This window comes from Triturus cristatus, chromosome 8 (genome assembly GCF_964204655.1).
Source record: "Triturus cristatus chromosome 8, aTriCri1.1, whole genome shotgun sequence".
In the NCBI taxonomy this organism is placed as follows: Eukaryota; Metazoa; Chordata; class Amphibia; order Caudata; family Salamandridae; genus Triturus; species Triturus cristatus.
The window spans coordinates 1431741381-1431760379 of NC_140591.1; the positions used below are offsets into that span (position 1 = coordinate 1431741381).

At 45.4% G+C, this 18999-nt stretch overlaps 1 protein-coding gene across 4 annotated transcripts in view; it reads left to right on the plus strand.

Moving 5' to 3' along the window:
* Positions 1-18999, plus strand: part of DLG2 (discs large MAGUK scaffold protein 2) — a 4361751-nt gene that overhangs the window by 4071812 nt on the left and 270940 nt on the right. For all 4 annotated transcript variants that reach the window (XM_085623221.1, XM_085623223.1, XM_085623224.1 and 1 more), the window contains one exon: positions 9491-9566. In XM_085623221.1, the coding sequence (XP_085479347.1) occupies positions 9491-9566 (76 nt within the window). The remainder of the gene's footprint in view (positions 1-9490; positions 9567-18999) is intronic.

Below are 18999 nucleotides of genomic sequence, written 5' to 3' on the forward strand. Positions count from 1 at the left end.
CACCTAAGCTCTCATTGTGTGTGGTGTCTAGGAGGAATACACAAAGCCCAACTGCAAACTACACCCAGTTATGTGACCAGAGTCAAACTGCAGACATCAAATGGCTAGGGCAAGAAAATTCCAACTTCAAATGAGGGACCACAGATGAGTGTCAGCAGGGTGAGTTCACAAATTCTGTCCATGGATGCAGTATTAACCCCTTCAGCGCTGCGCGGATTTCCGCGCAGTGCTGAAGGTTCTGAGCGCGGGCGGGGCCATGACGGAACGGTTCCGTCATAAGCACAGCCCAACCGACGTGCATGACGGAACCGTTCCGTCATAAGCGTCGAAGGGGTTAAGCACTGCTGTTAGTGAGACTAGCAAAAACAATTGGTCTAGCATTGACTGCTAGACTTTAGACTTAGTCAGTGCTTGTTTAATTTTGCTAATTTGTTTAATATAAAACTGCTGGGTTCTCATCAATATTTAAAAAAAGAAACCTGGAAAAAAGGTGATGTATTCTTTGGTCTTAAAAAACACACATAGCTATACTAGCCCTACCACTAAATGGAACTACTTTGTGTGTGGATGTTCTACTTTGTAAAAGGCAGAATGACGTTACTCAGAATGAAGTTAGCCAATGACTGAAGTGAGCTCACCCATTGTCTCATGCTGCATGCTGTGGGGGACAGAAAAAATGTGAATGACACAACAGTGGGTCAAAGGATTAAGTGAGCTGTCTAAAAGCCCTATAAATAAGTATATTATATGAATAATTGTACTAAAATCAAAAAGGTCTTGGCTAATTCTAAACCTAAAAATATAGTCACATCCCCTAGGCTAATTTGTACAATAATGGGCCAAGCTAAGCTTGCCTCTCCATGATTTTAATGGAATGGCTCCCCCAGGCAATTATGTATTGTCCTGACTCAACCGAAGAACAATTATTTTGCACTGGTAAGAATATAATTTAGAAGCTGTGTGAGAAAATGCCCCTTCTTCTAAGATCGCCCCCTATTTTTACTGAATTTGTAAGCTGTTTTTTAGATTCTGCACACTGGGACACTGCTGTTCAGTGTATGTGCTATGACCCTCTAAAACATGTAAAAACAGGCTAGTTCATTATTGGCATATTTGACTCTCCTGGTTTGTGGTGCGGAAACTACACCCATGACATAGAAAGTTAAATGTCACCTGTAGACAGTAGAACATGTTTTGCCATCCACTAGTGTGACGAGGAAAACATGGCTTTGGGCCTACCAATGTAGCCAAATGGCTGCAGTGTAAACCTGCGATGCAACTGGTCCAAATAACCCTTTGGGCAGGGGAAAACCTGCCTTCTAAATATTACCCCTCAGTAGGCCATGTAGCCCAAAATTTATGGCGCCAAGTATTTGAAATCAGGACATAAAGAAATGTAATGTTGCAGTCCCTACAGTGACAAGCTCTCGAAGACTATTTTCACTGTGGAAGGCTCTGGCTTCTGGCTTTAGCAGCTTCAAAATTTGAATTTCTCCCGCTCCGAGGTTTGCCTACCAAAACCAATAGCTTTGTCTAGCCGCTATCTAGCTTCCCGAGGACTTTGGAAGATACAGGCTGCAACCTTGCCCGGTTGGAGGATTTCAACTTCCATTTCACGGACTAAGTTAGAAGGTAAAATCTTTGACTGGGACAAACCCATTTGGTGCATTTGAGCTATGCTCCATCACGGTCGGCCCAAAATCACACCTAGGTCCTGATCAAGCACGAACAGTAACTGCTGATTGGCACTTTACTTTTTCTTGTCGCTTTTTGCCTTAAACCTTTCCAAACGTATGCCTCCAGTTCCCCTTATTGGTTCTCTTTACTGGATTTTTGTCCTTTTATTTATCATGCCATCTTTAATTTCCTAGGCGATCTCTGCCACACCGCTCTCATTGCTTCCTTAATTCTCATCTTATCAATGCCTTGCAACTATTCCAATCCTTCCGTCAAACATCCCTGTTTTGCACATCATCTGTGGCAGATCAGGAAAATTAAATGGAGTTTCAACATGGTGAGCACCTAGAACAGATGCCGACATCCTCAGAAAAGATCAAACATTGAATTGAAGAAAACAAAAACTTGGGGAGTTTGCACATCGGCAGAAAGGACCTGTGCAACTATGCTGTTATAATGCAAAACCTTTGAGTCGGTCTTCCATCAGCCGAGAAGTGAAGTCCACCAGGTAAGGAGTGATCAAAATAGAATTAATCAGACATAGTGAAAGTAGGCCTTCCAGAACTCTCCATATTGCGAAGGCAGTGTTTGCCGCACACATAAAGAAAGTCATAAAGCTGCACCTGCTGGTGTGAGAATCACACAACTCCGGGTTGTGTTGAACTTTCACAGAGAGCTGATTCTCACACATAGTGAAGAGAGTACCAACCTGACACCCAGATATAACTGTATGTAGATATTATTATATGTGTGTGGTGCAGCTGCTGACAGGCAGTGATACAGACGAATCTCTTTTGCTGGAAGGGTGGGGAGGCTAATGAAGCCCCTGTCGTGCCAGAGCAGAAGTCTAAAGAATGACTCTGCTCCTGAAATATATGGAGATTATATATTTTCCACATTTTATTTGGAATGCTGCTTATCTTATCACGTCAACACAATTTGATGTTATTTGCTCCATTGTAAGTGTATTGGGGCTTATTTTTCATTCACAATGTCACTTCATGTGATGTCATCGTAGCCAAACGTCATGTGACATAATTCCCTATGATGCCTCAAACATGCTAGTTGGCCTCATTCTTGAGAAAACTAAAGAGTTCTACAACCCCCTGTCGCGGTGGTGGTGCATTTGATGTTTTCAGAAAATGTGAGAACTGGACAGGGAGGACCAGCGGTTACCAGCACATGGAAGGAACGTCACACAACGTTGGCGGGAGATGTTCATTCCGTTGACTGTTCTCCCTTATCTCGGCTCTGTGTTGATGTTTGTGGACACAAATATTTTGTTGTAATGTACTCCAGTAGTAATTCTGAATCCTAGGAGTAAGCTAGGAGTAACCCTGCCTTACTCCTGAAATCCACGAGTAAGCCAGGACTTCTCTTGGAAGTGAGTCAGAGACGTTTTAAGGCATGGGCAAGGTGGGCTGTGGCCCGGGGCCCCAGCCTCTCAGAAGGCGCCCTGATAGGGCAGCACTCTTCTGCAGAGACTCTTGTCCTGGTGACCTTGAATACTTCTTTCATTTATTTGTAATATGGGTGATGTGTGAGAGTCTATTCGGGACATGTTGCTTCACACAAAATACATTTTAAAAAGTTTCTTTCAGATCAAAACAGGACCACGCATATGACAAATGGGAGGGTGTCACAGAGATTATTTGCAGCAATATTAATGAGCTGCTACTGTGTCATAGTATTGAAAGCACACATTACTCCCTTAACATTAGATTTAAACCTATTTAGAATGTGGATGAGTGTGCCTGTGCACTGTCAATGGCCTGGCCAAAGAGGGCATGAAAGAGCTGAAACTGGATCATAAATTGAAAACTTTTCCCAACAGGGGCACCCAATATACGTTTGTCCCAGGGCCCCAGAAATCCTTAAGATGTCCCTGCACTTACACAAATGCTGTGAATCAGTCCCAATGTTGTAGCTCTGAATTATGCAAATGCCACCATGACAATTACAGGTTGTTCACTTTTATCATATGAACTTTCTGTGGAGCTCAGACTCTATTTTCAGCCCCCCCCCGTACCTGTCAGTCCCTCCACATCCTCACTCACAGCCTTCTACCCACTGCTGCAGCCTCAGGGGGGCTCGAAATGACTTCCTTCCCATGTGCTGGTCTGATCAGTCACACTGTCCCAGGGTGAAATTAATGCAGGCCGCATCCAACCGAGCTCCAGATATAATCCTTTTACAGAGAAAGCAAAGTGTTGCTCTGGTTGGTATCCGCAAAGTGCCGCGGCTCCTTTTAGAATCAAATGACAGCAGAAGACAGCTAACATCTGTAGCGGTCTTTTTCATGCAAGCGTAAACAACCTATACTACAGCCCTGTTCTTTTGCAGTCAAAGTGCACAGACGTAAATGTACTCTTAGTAAGGCGAGCCTTGAGCAACACCGTGAAGAAAGAAAGGGAACATTTCACAGAGGGGGCAAATCGCCTTTCAGAAGAATTTTATCATCGGCTAACTAGTTTATGTTGGTTCGTCACAGCAGCCCCCTTCCCACTGCCCCAATTCGACACGTATGCTGCCAGCTTACATGTCAAAGGTAAATAAAGCAGATATGTGTGGATGATACATCTTACATTCGAAAGAGGCACGCTGTAAATGTGTCTGAAGACGATGGCACGATTCTCTAAATGGCGTCCAATTAGCTAAAGAACATTTGCGCAGTGGAAGTCAGATTGCAGGCACAGTGCCCCTTCCCCGCTCCATGACATCATAGGAAATAACATCACACACGTGACAATGCATTAACTTTGTCCTGAGTAATATCATATAATGTAATATCACATGAAGGGGCGTCATGCAGATGGACTTCGATCACGAGACCCTTTGTTGAGTTCAGGTGATCGAATAATTCATAAATCTCGTGCAAATGACGCATATGACACAAAATGAAATAATGACTAGACGTCACTTCGACACTGTCCCAACATAAAGCGCCTGGGTCAGTGCCCCTTATACAGTGCCGAGATCAATATATGTGTCAGAAAAATTATGTGGTAAAGGAAGTCGTTGGCATATAGTGCTCTAACGTAGCACTGCATGGCGATATGTGGAATGGTTAACGCCCTGGGTGACCCCTGCACACATTATGAGCATTCCAGGCTGGGCAATCTCTTTAACAATCTAATTTATGATTGGAACCTGGGTTTTGCAAACGTATTATGCAGCCCCCAGGTTAATTTTAAACCAACTTTTAGTGGAAGGGACCGGCATACTATTATAGACTACATATTGGTTACTGAAAATTACCATAGCAGCGTGCTGTCGTTTAAGACAGAAGATATCGCATTGAGCGATCACTTCCCGATTAGTTTAACCTTTAACAGTGGGCTGGCCAGTAGACGGACACCCAACGTAGTCGAAAATTTGTACTGTCATGCAATATCACTGGCGAGAACAAACGGCTACGCAATAAAATGGCGTAAGGTAGACCCTACAAATTTTCTCCAGACTCTAATAACGGATCAACTTAGCAATTTTATGCTGTGTCTCGAGGAATTATCTGACCCAGTTGCGGTTATCGCAGCTTTTCAGAATATCAAAGTATTAATTGGCAATAAATTAACAAAAACAGTCCGGGCAGATGAGAGACAGAAGGGTGAGGGCTGGTTCAACGTGGAATGTAGCAAAGCACACGCCATGTTGAAACAGTCCCTTAAAAAAACACCTAAAAACCGGCAAGAAATTAGATATGCTAGAAAATCTTAAAAAATTGTATTATGTAAACGGAGAAGGGAGTTAAAAGAGGCAGCGTGGGATGCCTTAGTAAAGGCATGTAACATGGCAGATAATATCGCCTTCTGGAAGGCTGTAAACGCTCCCTTCTTTGTCGATATGAAAACTGATTCGATAGATATTGCCATCGAGGAGACTGTATGGGTAAATCATTTTACCCAGTTATACAAAAAAGATGAACTGGCTAACTTAGAAAGTATTTGCCACATACAGACGACTGTTAGCGAGCCTGTCCCCCCTGTCTTTTTCCATTGGGGATTTATTTCTCCATTGCAGAGACTCAACTTGCATTAATGGAAAGTTCTAATAACAAAGCCCCAGGACCCGATGGAATCCCCATAGATATTTACAAGGATAATATTCCCCTATGGGCCCCGCTTCTTACAAATGTGTTAAATAGTTACAATAATAAAGGATTCCCTCTCACATGGCAGGAAGCGAAAGTGGTCCCCATATTTAAAAAGGGAGATCGAAGTGACCCTAAATGCTATAGGCCTATTTCGTTACTCGACTCCCTGATGAAAGTGGCAGGAAGAATTATCCTAAATAGATTGCAAAAATGGGCCAAAGACGGAGACGTCCTGTCTAAATTTCAATATGGATTCAAGCCAGGACTGGGAACCGTCGAGCAAGGACTCAACTTGGCCATATTAACTGGTAAATATGTCGTGGCAAAAAAGGGTAACCTGTTCTAGACATTCGTAGACCTTAGTTCGGCCTTCGATTGCTTGAGCCACAATATCATGTGGGATACTCTAATAAGTCTTGGCATTGACCTAAACATTCTCAATTTCATCAAAGAATTATATAGAGGGACAGGAGCAAAGGTGCGTTTCGGCAAGAAAGGTGAATGTACAAAAGAATTTCCAATAATGAAAGGAGTATGACAGGGCTGCATTTTGGCACCCTTTCTCTTTAATTTGTACATCAATGGTGTGGCAGATTTTTTAATGAGTTTAGATGTAGACTACCCCAAAATTGCCGACACGGCGGTGCCAATTTTATTGTATGCAGACGACGCTGTTATAATGGCAAGAACCCAAGTAGGCCTCCAAAAGGCGTTTACAAGTTTCTCAGAATACATGAGATCCAGAGGTCTAAAAATAAATATTGGGAAAACACTTACCATGTGTTGCTCAACAAAAAATAAGATCTCCTGTAACACCTTTTTAGAAAAGACCAAGCTAGAACAAACAAGCACCTTCTCATACCTTGGTATTGTTTTTAATAAAAGAGGCACCTGGAATACTGCAGTTGGCACTAGGAACCTTGCTTTTGCCCGTGCGATGGGAGCAATAATGCAATTTGCTAATAAATTGGGGGGCAGACCAGTCCGAATTCTGTTGGACATCTACAAAGCTAAATGTATATCAACTGCCATTTATGGAGCTGGTATCTGGGGGGTTGCAGACTGCAGGGAGATTCAGGTGAAAGAAAACTCTTTCCTGCGTTATCTTCTTGCAGTCCCCAAATCCACCTCCACATACGTTTGCCACAAGGAATTGGACATGGTCTACATTTTAGACCTAATTAAAATTATCCCCATATTGTTGTGGCATAAGGTATGGACTTCCAAGGCTACCGCTTTTAACAGAGCAATCATAGCGGACTGCATTAAATATGAGGGAGCAAAAAACATCCAGTGGCTCTCCTTTATTAAGGATTTTAAGATAAATATAGGTCACCCATTATTTTTCTTTACTCCCACTACCCTAACCACAATCTCAAGGAAAGCCTTGAAAGAACGTTGTCTTAATTACCTTGAGAATCAACGATGGCTTGTGGAGGGAAAAAAGGCTTCTGTAATTCAACATCACTTATTACTACAGGGCCCCGGCTTGCAGTTATACTTATCCCCAGAACTGTCTAGTTATAATAGAATGCTACTAGCGCGACTGAGAACTGGTAGTTTTTTCAGGTTGATAACTTTTCCAGTAATAAATGATTGGTCGACTAGCCTAACCAATTGCCCATGCGATGAACGTTCAACACAATCCTCTATTCATTGTATTCTATTCTGTAAACTTTACGCATGGGGGAGAAAGAGATATTTGAAACCTCTGTTAAAGACATGGGGATTGAGACAATGCAGGCCTGCCTTCTTTAAGTTACTTTTATTGGAAGATGAAATCTGCATAAAAGCAGTATCGAGGTTCTTAACATTTATTATTAGATGTAGATCCTCCATGGCTTAAACTCATTTCGGGTTTTCAACATCATTCACCTAAAGTGTCATGCATTTGGACTTTTTATCATGGAGTTTTTCGTGTTTTATTGTTTGTATTAACTGTAATGTGCTTTTATGATTTCTCTTTTAAATCGAATAAAGCTATTTTGAAATGAAATGAAATGGTAGATATGCTGCCACGGCTGTCTGTGCCGTATTATCTGCGGTATGCTGCATTTATGTGCCATCCGCGGAGTTCAGAACCACTCAATGGCTCGAGGCTGAAGGGGGTAAACTTCGCGATGCTGAGATCAAAATATGGGATCTGAAAGGTTGTCGTTGGTATGCAGATCGGCATAGAGTGCCCAATGGGTAGAGATGGGGGCAGAAGAGTTGCAGTGGAGGTCAGAGGGACGGGCACGCGCTGCTGGTACAGAGACAGGGTGTTGATGTCTGATGGGGAAACACTGGACATCTGAGGCATGGACTTGCTGTTATCTCAACTATCTGAGAGTATTCATTTGCATTCTTTGACCCTGTGAACATTATAGGGCACACGCGTTTGGACATTGTATTCTTGTTTGACATAACCAGTGCATGGCGCTGGAGTTTCCATCGCACAGAGGCAGCCCGGAAGCCTCTGTCTTGTTCGGGCATCCTCAGGCCTGATTGGGCGATAGTGGCATTTGCGCAGGTCCCGGATGAAGCGCTGCTGGGTTTCACCGATGACGAGCCATTTATTGTAGGGCATGGTGTGTCCTTGGAGCGCGGATGTAATCGAATTAAGCGGTGACTGGCGCGGTGGGGAGGGGGCAGGGGGGGGGAGAGGTCCAGTGGTGTAGGAGACAGCAAAAGCACAGTGCTGGGTGGTGCAGAGTAAAGGGAGGGGATGATGTCATAGAATACCCTCCCGTCACTCCATGTCCGGCTCTTGGCGGGCGTCTCTTCCTCAGTGTATACCACTGTAAATGTGTCTGTTCGTTTTATTCTTAGTTGACTGTAACCTGATAGTGTGAACGAATGGGGCATTTGCCCAGTGGTTCAATAAAGTTTATTCTTATTACAAATCTCTGCTGTGACCGACTAGCCACGAGTTCGAATGCTGGCGGGGCCAACTCATCCCTACATCCTTCCGAGGTCAGTAAACAGAGTACCATTAAACTGGGTAATAACAACATGCGTTATTTAGTGCAGTTATAGATGCAAAAGCTATAATATGAAGTTGTGTATGCAAACCAGTCCTTATTATTATAAATTCCTGAGTAATTTGCCGTACTTACCTTCTATCTTTTATGACTTATTCTGTGCCCACATTGTTTGCAGGGAGACATTCTCCTGGTTTCCACATTCCTGTCACACACCAGCTCACATACTTATTGACATTGTTACGGAACAGCCATTTCTTAGTTTCCCATTTAATGCAACCATAAGGGCGCGGCGAAACCCCATAAAGAAACGTGGAACGGATACAATCTGTCCCCGGGTGGCTTTCCGTCTCCCCCTCTGCCTGTTGCCAATTCATCGGCAGGTGCTCTGGTGGAAATATAGCTCCCATGAGGCACTGCGCCACCGAGCTCTTAAGTACGTTACCCAATAAGAAGAGAACAATGTTCAAGGCTCATTTTCCAGCAATTCAACAAACTTCCCGAAAACTGATTTATGGGGGGTCCCAAGAATCTTTAACTCAGTCTGAACATCCAGCAAAACAGTAGTTTGCACGCTGAAAGCAATCAAATATGTTTGAAGTTCGATATGCCTGAAATGTTTCCCCCTGGGGTCTCCACCACTGACTCTCAGGTCATTGTATAGCAAAGTAAGCTCATGCTTTGAGGTATTTATGTGCTATTTTGGCCCTCTTTACTTGCCATCGTGTGACGTGTTCTTCTCTCGGATTTTCCCCAGGGTTGAAAGGAAAGAGAGAGCGCGGTTGAAAACGGTGAAGTTCAACTCCAAACCTGGAATGATCGACCAGAAAGGGGTAAGTTGGCGGAACATATGAAAGGAAAGACTATTTTTGGTTTCCGTGGACATGGATGTGATGTCTTTGCGTGTTATCCCTGCTGGAAGTTGTGGAGGAGTGTAGGGCGGTAATTGAACTGTGGCTGCTTCCTGTACCCAGGTATTCCATGAAAAGGAGTATTCATACACACTGGTAAATAACACAGGCACAACCCACCCAAATAGGTACGGATAATATTTCCACACTGTGATCGCTTGAGTAACCAAAGACATGGTGACCCAATAAACAAGAGTGAACAGCAAGACAACTAGTATTAATGTTGGTTGGTTGATTGCAAAAGAATAAATATTGATTCTGGGAATCTTTCCAGGCTGCCCATCCATATAAGTGAACTAGGATGTGATCTAGGGTTCCAACATAATTGGGGCATCAAAACCCAGGGGGAATAAAAAATGCGAGCTTTAAAAATATGATGGGGACACCAATTGCATGGTTCACCTAGGTGCCAGGTGTTGGCAGCTAGTTGAGGGCTGCTTCTGACTGTCTCATCCAAAGGTGGATCACATAGCATTTTTACTGAGAGTAATGGGTCCGTTAAATGCACTTTTACATGAGCCGGAGCACGATGTGGCAGACATTCAAAGGAACTGTACAAACTGGGCCGAAACGTGTAGGGCCCTCAATTTCCTCGCTTCTCAGTGGAGCAATCCAGTACTCTATACACCCGCTGGTGCGCTGTCACTTGTACAAATATTGAGACATTGTCCTGGGCACTATAGGTAAATGTTCAAAAACAGTCAGTTACTTTGAGAGTTAATTCTTTTGGTTTGCGAAAGGAATATACATCATAGTGGTTTCTTTTGGTAGCGGTTTTTGTTGTTGATATTAAGTGACACTGAAATGCAGTCCTCACTCACCTTGTTTACTTATCAAGAACCTGATTCAGAAATATTTTGGTGTGGGTAGGTGTTACTTACGTTTTTAGTACTCATGACTTGCCACTCTATTCCAGGAGTGAGCCATGAATATTCTGGGCTTACTCCCAAAGTTCCATAGTAAGTTATGAGTATGCCAAGAATAAGACACAGCAGAAGTCTTTGGAGCTCACTGCCGATCTGCTGTTGTTTTGTAATTTACCAATGGCGGTAGAGATGGTAATGATGGCATTAATAATAATGGGTCGGTTCAAGCAAAGATGTAAGCATGCACTAACATGGACTTGAGTCTGTGCAAGTAATGAGTTGATTATTCCCAAAGGAAAGCTGTGATTGGTCATCTTGACCTCCACAATTCTGCTTGTGAATCCCCCATTATAGTAAAACCCCTGCTATAGAGCTGCCTTTGTCAAGTACCAGCATACTTCCACATTTATTAGTCCCTCCCCTTTTAAAGGGGGACCCAGTGTTGGCACCTATTAAGGCTATTTGAGTTTGTCTGTTCCCTGGACCGAGGCATCCTACCTCCTGCCGTTAGGATGGACACCTTACTCTATGTCACTCCAGACTTTGCTTCCAGTGCTCCGTCTGCGCTGGTGGTTGTAGGCGGTGGCCACCGGCATTCATTTTTGGAGACCAGGACTTAAATTTCACATTCAGATATTGAAGCAGAGCAAACGAGAGAAAGGCAGCAAAGGGAGAAAGAAAGAAGTGGAAGGTAGAACAGCAGTGACAAATGTAGAAAACTTGAATGATACAAAACCTGCTACGAAGTGTAGTTGGTGGAAGAAAGCGGCATGAAGTGGAATAAAGACCAGGCAGCCTTGGTGATCAGCGACCTCCGCATTAAAGAAAACAGGCGAAAGGCTCCCAAGAAGAGCTCTTGGCCAGCGAACTTACATTTTATTATATATTAAACAATATTTGCAATCCTAGCCTTTTATTGCACAAACTAATGCACAGTCACAGCTATATGCAGCAGGGAGGGGTGGCAGGGCAGCAGCATCAGGGGGTGGAGTGGGAGTGTATTAAAACAAAAAAGAATTACCTGATCCTGCGGCCACCTCTTTCTTCTCCCGCTGCTCCCTCACGCTTCTCCTGCTGCTCCGAGTCCCGACAGACCCAGAGACAGCCTCCCCAACCAATGCAGACGCTGCTCTCATGCCATGAGAGAAGCACAGGGATTGTTCTGAGCGGGCTGCTTAGACGCCCCGCTCAGGCAAAGTGAGTCTGTGCCGTTTCTCCACCCGGCTGTGGAATCAGCCAGGTTGAGACATCTAACTGCACATGTCTGTTTGGCCGGCCTAAGACAGCCAGCCAGAGAGACATGTGCATTTAGAAGGGCACAAACCCTCCTCCTTGCGACCCCAGCCCTGCCCCTCCCTGCACAGGCTGGCTTAGCCAGCAGCTAAAAAATAAAACAACTTTAAAATAATGTTTTATTTTTCAGCTGCTGGCTCTGAGCCAATGGGGCGATGCTCTTCCGCCATTGCGAGAGCCGCCGCTGCTGATGCATTCTGGGAGCTGTACACTTGGCTTGCCTTCCTTTGTACTAAACGGACTAGGACCCCGGACGAAAGAAACTTGTGATTTAAACAGCCCATATTTCCACTGATCAATAGAGTTTGCTTACAGAATCTATAAGTATCTTCTCGTTTGACTTATTATTTTGGCTATTGACAAATGCAATTTGAAGAACTTTTGAAAAAGTGAGGATACTACTTTTTTTAATCAGAAAAGGCCGTTGTCACTAGGAGATGCCAGATATTTCAATAGTTATATTTTCCATTTGCAATTGCTTTGTACTCCATGTCAGACTTTAATGTAAAAAACAGCAATTATCCAACATTCAGTATCAGAAAATAAACGTCTTATTCACAAAGGTAAATTCGGTCATAAACATAGAATTGTGACGAGTTTGCCCTTTTTGTTTATGCTTTCTAGGAATTCAGAAAGGATTTCCTTGCAGCTGTAAACCCATTCTTGGGACTTAGACATCTCTATAGCTGTAAATCCCACTCAGTGGGTGGGATGCGGGCGTTCCAGGTGTGGTTTGCCATAAATATTTGGGCAGGCTCACAACCCATACTTTTGGGGAATTTCCAAACTCCTCTCCCTTTTATTTTCACCCTCATAATAGGTGCATCTTCACTCCAGCCCTGGGCTAGTGTAAATCCTTATTCAGGGAGAAGGGAAATTGATCATGCCAGGGTTGCTTGAGGTGTACAGCAAGAGGTTTCTGCATGGGGAGAAATATTTCCATCGGAAGACGGTTTTTATAAAACAAATGCATTTTCACAGTGGATCTAATTCCCTATGCTCAGATCTTTGTAATGGAGAACTCTGCACAACAGAAATAGGATCCTGCTGGAATGGTCACGTGACCTTCCCAGGATACACCTTGATACCTGCTTTTCAGGCGCAACCCTGAAAATTTCAAAAAGTAGCAAAAGTATGTTGAAGAGGAGCCGTCAGCTGTACTTTTCCAACCCTTTACGTGAATTGAGCCACATGTTTCCGGGTGTATCATACTCCATATTTGGGATTAACAGTGGTATGTGTTATCGACATAAACTGTACATTAAATAACACATGGGATAGGCAATCACCAGATACACACACAAAAGATGAAGAATCTGAGACACATTAGATAGGATTCTGAAAAAAGCCAAATTAGCAAACGTTTGGCAGAATATGATCCCAGCAGCTTAAATCTACTCTTTCTTGTGAGCACCACACTGCTCACACAGCAGAATTGTGTATCTGTTGATGAGTCACAAATGTAACCACATTAAGGTCAGATATGGTCAGGACTTTGTCAGATCACTTGTTCTCTGGGGGAGACAAAGGGCACATACAGTGGCTTGGAGGTTGAGGGTGGAAGTACTGCAAGACTTGTGATTCAGCTAAGACCAATTCTAAGCAGGAATTGGACCATTTCAGCATGAAAGGGAATGGAATAGAAATGGCTTGGACAGTCGGCCAAATCGTCATTCGCACTGATAACAGTGCCCACCACTCCCCCGCAGTGCCCGTCATCCCCTGGCCCCGCCCCCAAGATCCACAGTAAGAGAAAAATACAGTGATAAAGAACATGGTTGATTATCGTTTTATTTTTCAAGTTGTGCAACTGCTGGCTGGAGGGGCGACGCTCCTCCACCATAGCGGAGAAGCCGTTGCTGAGTATAAGGCATTTAAAGTTGGTCTGATATCATCATAATTATGAAGGTTCAGGATGATTCTGGTTGCCTGGTTCTGCATTTTTCAAGCCTAACAATGAGGTATTTATGCATCATCTGGAGGCTGAATGGGGAGGGTTCATGGTAACAGGATTAGATATGGAAACAATGATCAATAGGCTCAGCTAGCAGTACATGATAGCAATGTTGAAGCATGTGGATTTTGAAACAAATTTCATATGATGGATCCAACTTCTTTAAACAGTGCCCACTGCAAGAGCAATCGTGATGAGTGAGGGCCGGGAAAGGGATAGTCACAAGTATTGTCCCCTTTCACCACTCCCATTTGTATTGGTGATGGTGCTGTTGCCAGGTGGGCTTACATGAGAATTGGTAGACTAAGGCAAAAGAGTGGGAACGTCTACACAAGTCGTGTCAATGTGCACCATGGGTTCAGATCCTGTTAGAGTAACTGGATGAATTTGTGACAATATTGGAATTAAAAATACACTGAAGTAAATCAACAGGATTTGCACTGGATGGTGTAGTGGGGATGGACATACAAGCTTTAGCAGAGTTAGAAGTGAAGTGAAAGATAGATCATTTTAGGTATGTGAGGAGATTAGAATCAGTCAGTAGTCAAATTAATATGGATGGTAAAGTGCAGTAGAGAACATAAGACTCCTAAAGCTACTTTAAGATAACAGAAGTTTGGGCCTCCCTGTCTTTGAATAGTAATACATAGCCTCACCACTGCAGCATTTATTAGGGTAATTCACACAAGAACGACATGTAGAGAATACTGCTTTGGATTTGATGCACACCCAGGATGCTTGGATAGACATCTTCTTGGCAGGTGAGGACTTGCTAAAAGGAAACGTGTATATGGCCCAACTTATGCGGCATATATGGCAGTGGTGGTTACAATAATACTAAGCATTAGCCATATGCACAAGAGATACCTCAGTAAAGATTACTGTCACAGGATGACACAGGATATGCCAGTCACCAGATGGATAAGAAGAGTTGCATGAGGATGGGGTGCCTGTTTTCTGAAAATAGACCTTTTGCATTGCAAGAGTTGCAAATTCCATTTGTGGTCTAAGCAGGACAATTCTACCTTATGGAAGAAAGGGTAGGATAGAACATGCATCATGGCTATTCTTCTGAGTGAGCCAGAAGAGACTAGACCTCTAGTGCAAAAGCTTGCATTTATGGGGTCAAGAGAGATAGTCTGGTTTCAGTGACACATATAGCATTACAAAATGATGGACCTTATCTAGCAATGTTGGTTAAGTGTAAATCAATCAATCAATCAATCAGCATTTGCAGAGCGCAGCACTGTCACTCCTAGGGGTATCTAGGTGCTGGGGTGCGAGGAAGCATCAAAAAGCCAGGTCTTACGGAAACAACAGGAAGAAACAAGCAAAAAAGGCAGAGCAGAGAGCAGAACAGGCAAAACAGAGGAGAAGAGGACAAAACAGAGGGCAGAAAAACGAGAAGTAAAGGCCAAACACAGGGCAGAAAAACGCAAAACAGAGGGCATTAAAAACAGGCAGAAAAGGCAAAACAGAGGGCCAAAAAACAAGCAGAAAAGGCAAAATAGAGGGCAGAAAAACTAGCAGAAAAGGCAAAACAGAGGACAGAAAAAGCAAAACAAAGGGCAGAAAAAGGCAAAACAGAGAGCAGAAAAATTTGCAGAAAAGGCAAAACAGCTGAAGAGGGCAAAACGGACAGCAGGAAAATGAGGAGAAAAGGCAAAATGGAGGGCAGAAAAGGCAAAATAGAGCAGGAGAGGGTAAAGCAGAGGGTAGAAAAACGAGCAGTACAGGCAAAATGGAGGGCAGAAAAATGAGCAGGAAAGGCAAAACAGAGGGCAGAAAAATGAGCAGGAAAAGCAAAACAGAGGGCAGAAAAATAATCAGAACACGGCAAAACAAAGGGCAGAAAAACGAGCAAAAAAGGCAAGTAAAGCAAGAAAATATTTTTATCTTTAAAATGTCACCAAAATGACAAAAATCCAATGTAGGGAACCAGAGATATGAATTTTTAAAGAGTGTGGGACTTTTATTGTGTGTTGTGCTTTAATTATTCACTGAATTAGTGTTTTTTAAATTCTTCACATACCTGTCTCCTAAGCCGAGCCTGCCTGCTCTTCTTGCAGCCAAGCAACCAAAGGTTGATCATGGGAATAATTTATTGAGAGCTGTACTGAGCCGTAGACTGTGTTAGTGGCCTCATTGACAGTGGTAGATACCACTTCTTATAACCCACTTTCCAATAATACATTTATGACCAAATTTACCTTTTTTACGTCAGCTAAGAATTCACAAAGGGGTTTTTTGCAGGCGTAAATGCATTTATAGCTAAGGAGATATCTATCACCAGTGCCGACTTTTCTTCAGCCTTAAATCCCAATCAGTAGCTAAGTGTCTGGCAAGTGTGTGAGGCATCTTCAGTAAGTGATGTGCCAGCTGTAAAAATAAAAAGAGGACTTCTGTGTGAATGGCGTGGCAGGAGAAGGAGAGAAAACTCTGCCAAGGCTGCCTGGGGGGGCCACGTAGGGGACCCTCCAACAAGGCTGCCGCCTTAGTGCCACAGGAAGGCACAGGAGTCAGCAGACTAGGCTCCCTGGTCTAGGGACCAGGGGGTCAGCTGGCCGCGTCACTTTCGGCCGTGGGGGGGACAAGGGTACAAATGCCTTCTGGGCCTTTACCCCGCACCTGCATTCGCCTACCTTCGGGGGTAGAGGCGCGGGACGGCCGCGCAGGAGGGGATTGGGCTTAAGGGGACTGTGCGGGAAAGTGGGGGTGGCCCAGCGGATTGTGTTCGCAGCTGGTCCCGCACGGCGGGAACAGACTGAGCAGACCTGGCCTTCATGCTTTCCCCCTAGCCCCTGGTCTTACCCGTCTGGGCCTTCCCCGGGTTGTAGCTGGCTCCTTCCACCAGCTTTCCGACTCTGGCCCCTATTGGTATACCAGGCTCACAAATGCGCTCCTCTATCTTGGGTCGAGTTTGCGCTGCCGACTTTGGTGCCGGGACTCCCGTTCACACCTGGTGATTCTGGGCAAATCACTTCGCTCCCGTGCCTAAATGTGCAATGTATAAAACGGGGCTCATGTATGTGCTCCATACTGTCAGGTCGAGTTTGTGCTGCTGACGTTGGTGCGGGAACCAGGGTTTGAGCCTCGGGGGTCGCGTCACTTCCGGTGATTCTGGGCGAATCTCTTACTTTCCTGTGCCTAATAGGTGTAATGTAAAAACCGTGCTCCTGTAGTGCTCCTCACTTTCGGGTCGAGGTCGCGATATAAATATGCAATATATAAACAAAAACTAGGGGCCACTTTTGGAAGCGCATGGTAGGCTACAGGACCTGCGCATCCATAAACATGTGCTGCGCGCAGAGGAGCCCGGGCGTGCAGGAACCCGCTCGGGGCGTACCAGGTTATTCATGAGGCGATCTCTTTTAAGATGGGTTGGTATTAATAGGTTGTTGTCCCACCTGTTATGTTCAGTCGTGTTTAGGTTAAGAACAGTCTGGCTCACGTGCAATTTTCCTGCCTTGACGGTGAGGGGCAGGTGCTCTTCTCTATTTCCTACAGCTTTACTGCCATTGGTCAGGAGTCAGGGCTCCTCTGCTCACCGTGTACCAGTAGCATTAGGGCTACGGGGTCCGCGGCTTGTCTCATTCATGCTTTGTCTTCCAGGGCTGCTACGAAGAGAGAACGCCCGCCGACAAGTCTACAGGCGACACGCGGTCTGCATTTGCAACAGGGTTGGCGTGGTAAGCAATGGGAACGAGGGCTGATTTGTAACAGGCAACAGGAGGTTGCATACGATTTTCGCAGCAGATGGGCCACAGTGACAAGGGGTTTAACGCACAGGTGCAGTACCTGCCTAGGGTAGGCAGGGTGTGTGGTCCGTTCATCATTCTTATTTTTCCCCCTAGCAGGTCAGGGCCGGAGTAGCGACTCGGCTTGCCGAATTCCACCCCCCGGCAGTGAACAAGCAACAGGTATTCAGATTTCGTCGAGATACTGACCTAGCGGCTTCCATCAAGGACAATAGCCCACATTCAGGCTAGTAAGTACAGACGCAGGGTTGAGTTTTGCAGAAGGGACAACATGAGGAAACTGGGCGCGTGAAGGGACGGGGTGCAAGACCATGGTGTGGGGGGAGAGCTAACTTAACCTCTTCTTCATCTCCGCCACAGATTCGTCAAAGCACCCATTGAGCGTCATCCATCTAAGCACGTTAGCCCACATTCAGTATTGTAAGTACAGGCGCAGGTTTGAGCGCTGCTGAAGGGACAACAGGAGGATCTTGGGAGTGCCTGTTCTCAGTGGTCAGGGTTTTGTGGCTCACAGCTGTTTTTTGTTCCAGGTTGAGTCGGAGAACTCAGGATAATTATGGATAGCCAGGGATCCCCTTCCCTTTTTACGTTGACGTCTCAAGTGGAGGAAACCCAGCCAGGCACTTCCCAAGACGCACAGCTAGCAGCAGTCGTCAAACTGGTCAAGGGATTGGCTTGGGCCACTGAACTATTGATGGCAAACAATCCGAAGGATTCCGGTATCGTCTGTGGGGGCCTGACCACAGAGCAGGAGCCTAGTATAGAGGTGAGCCCCTCTCAGTCCAAGCAGACATGCAGGGCAACTGTCAAGGACTTCCCGGCAGACCCACCGCCACCCAAGACTCGGGCCGTGGCCATTCCCTGAAGTGCCACCACTCCCCTGCCCAATCCGCCACCCTGGCACCAGGACTAGTATCTCCCCTGGCCATCGGCACACCCCAATCGAACTTCGCAACATCAGAGGACTTGGGTAAGCTCACAGACACTTTGACGAGCTTCATGGCAGAGGTCAGAGCTGGTCTCACTGGGGCTATCGCTATCGCTGGGGGCACCTCTGTTAACAATGGGGAGGGAGGGGTAGCAGCGGCAGCAAATGCGTGGGCCCTATAGGGGAGCCACCCCCTGGTACAACAGCCGACCCCCCACCGTGGGTGCACCCGTAGTAGGATCACAGGGAGGGACTGGTTCACCAGGCACCAGCAAGGGTCCGGGAGCTCCTGGGATGGAGGGTGTATCAGGGCTAGGCAGTCAGACTTCAACTCCCCTGGGTGCAGCACCTGGAGCTGGCACCACGGGAGCGCAACATATCCAGGTGGGGGGGCCCACTGTAGCGGGGGCGCCTGCCATCACCACTCAGGCTGCGCCCAGCGCTCCTCCAGTCGCTCCTCTCATAGCAACCCCGCCTGTTACAGCGGCGAATGTCCTCCCATTGCTGCCCCTGGTGGTGCAAACAGTGCACAAGCCAGTCACGAATGCGCCGCTCT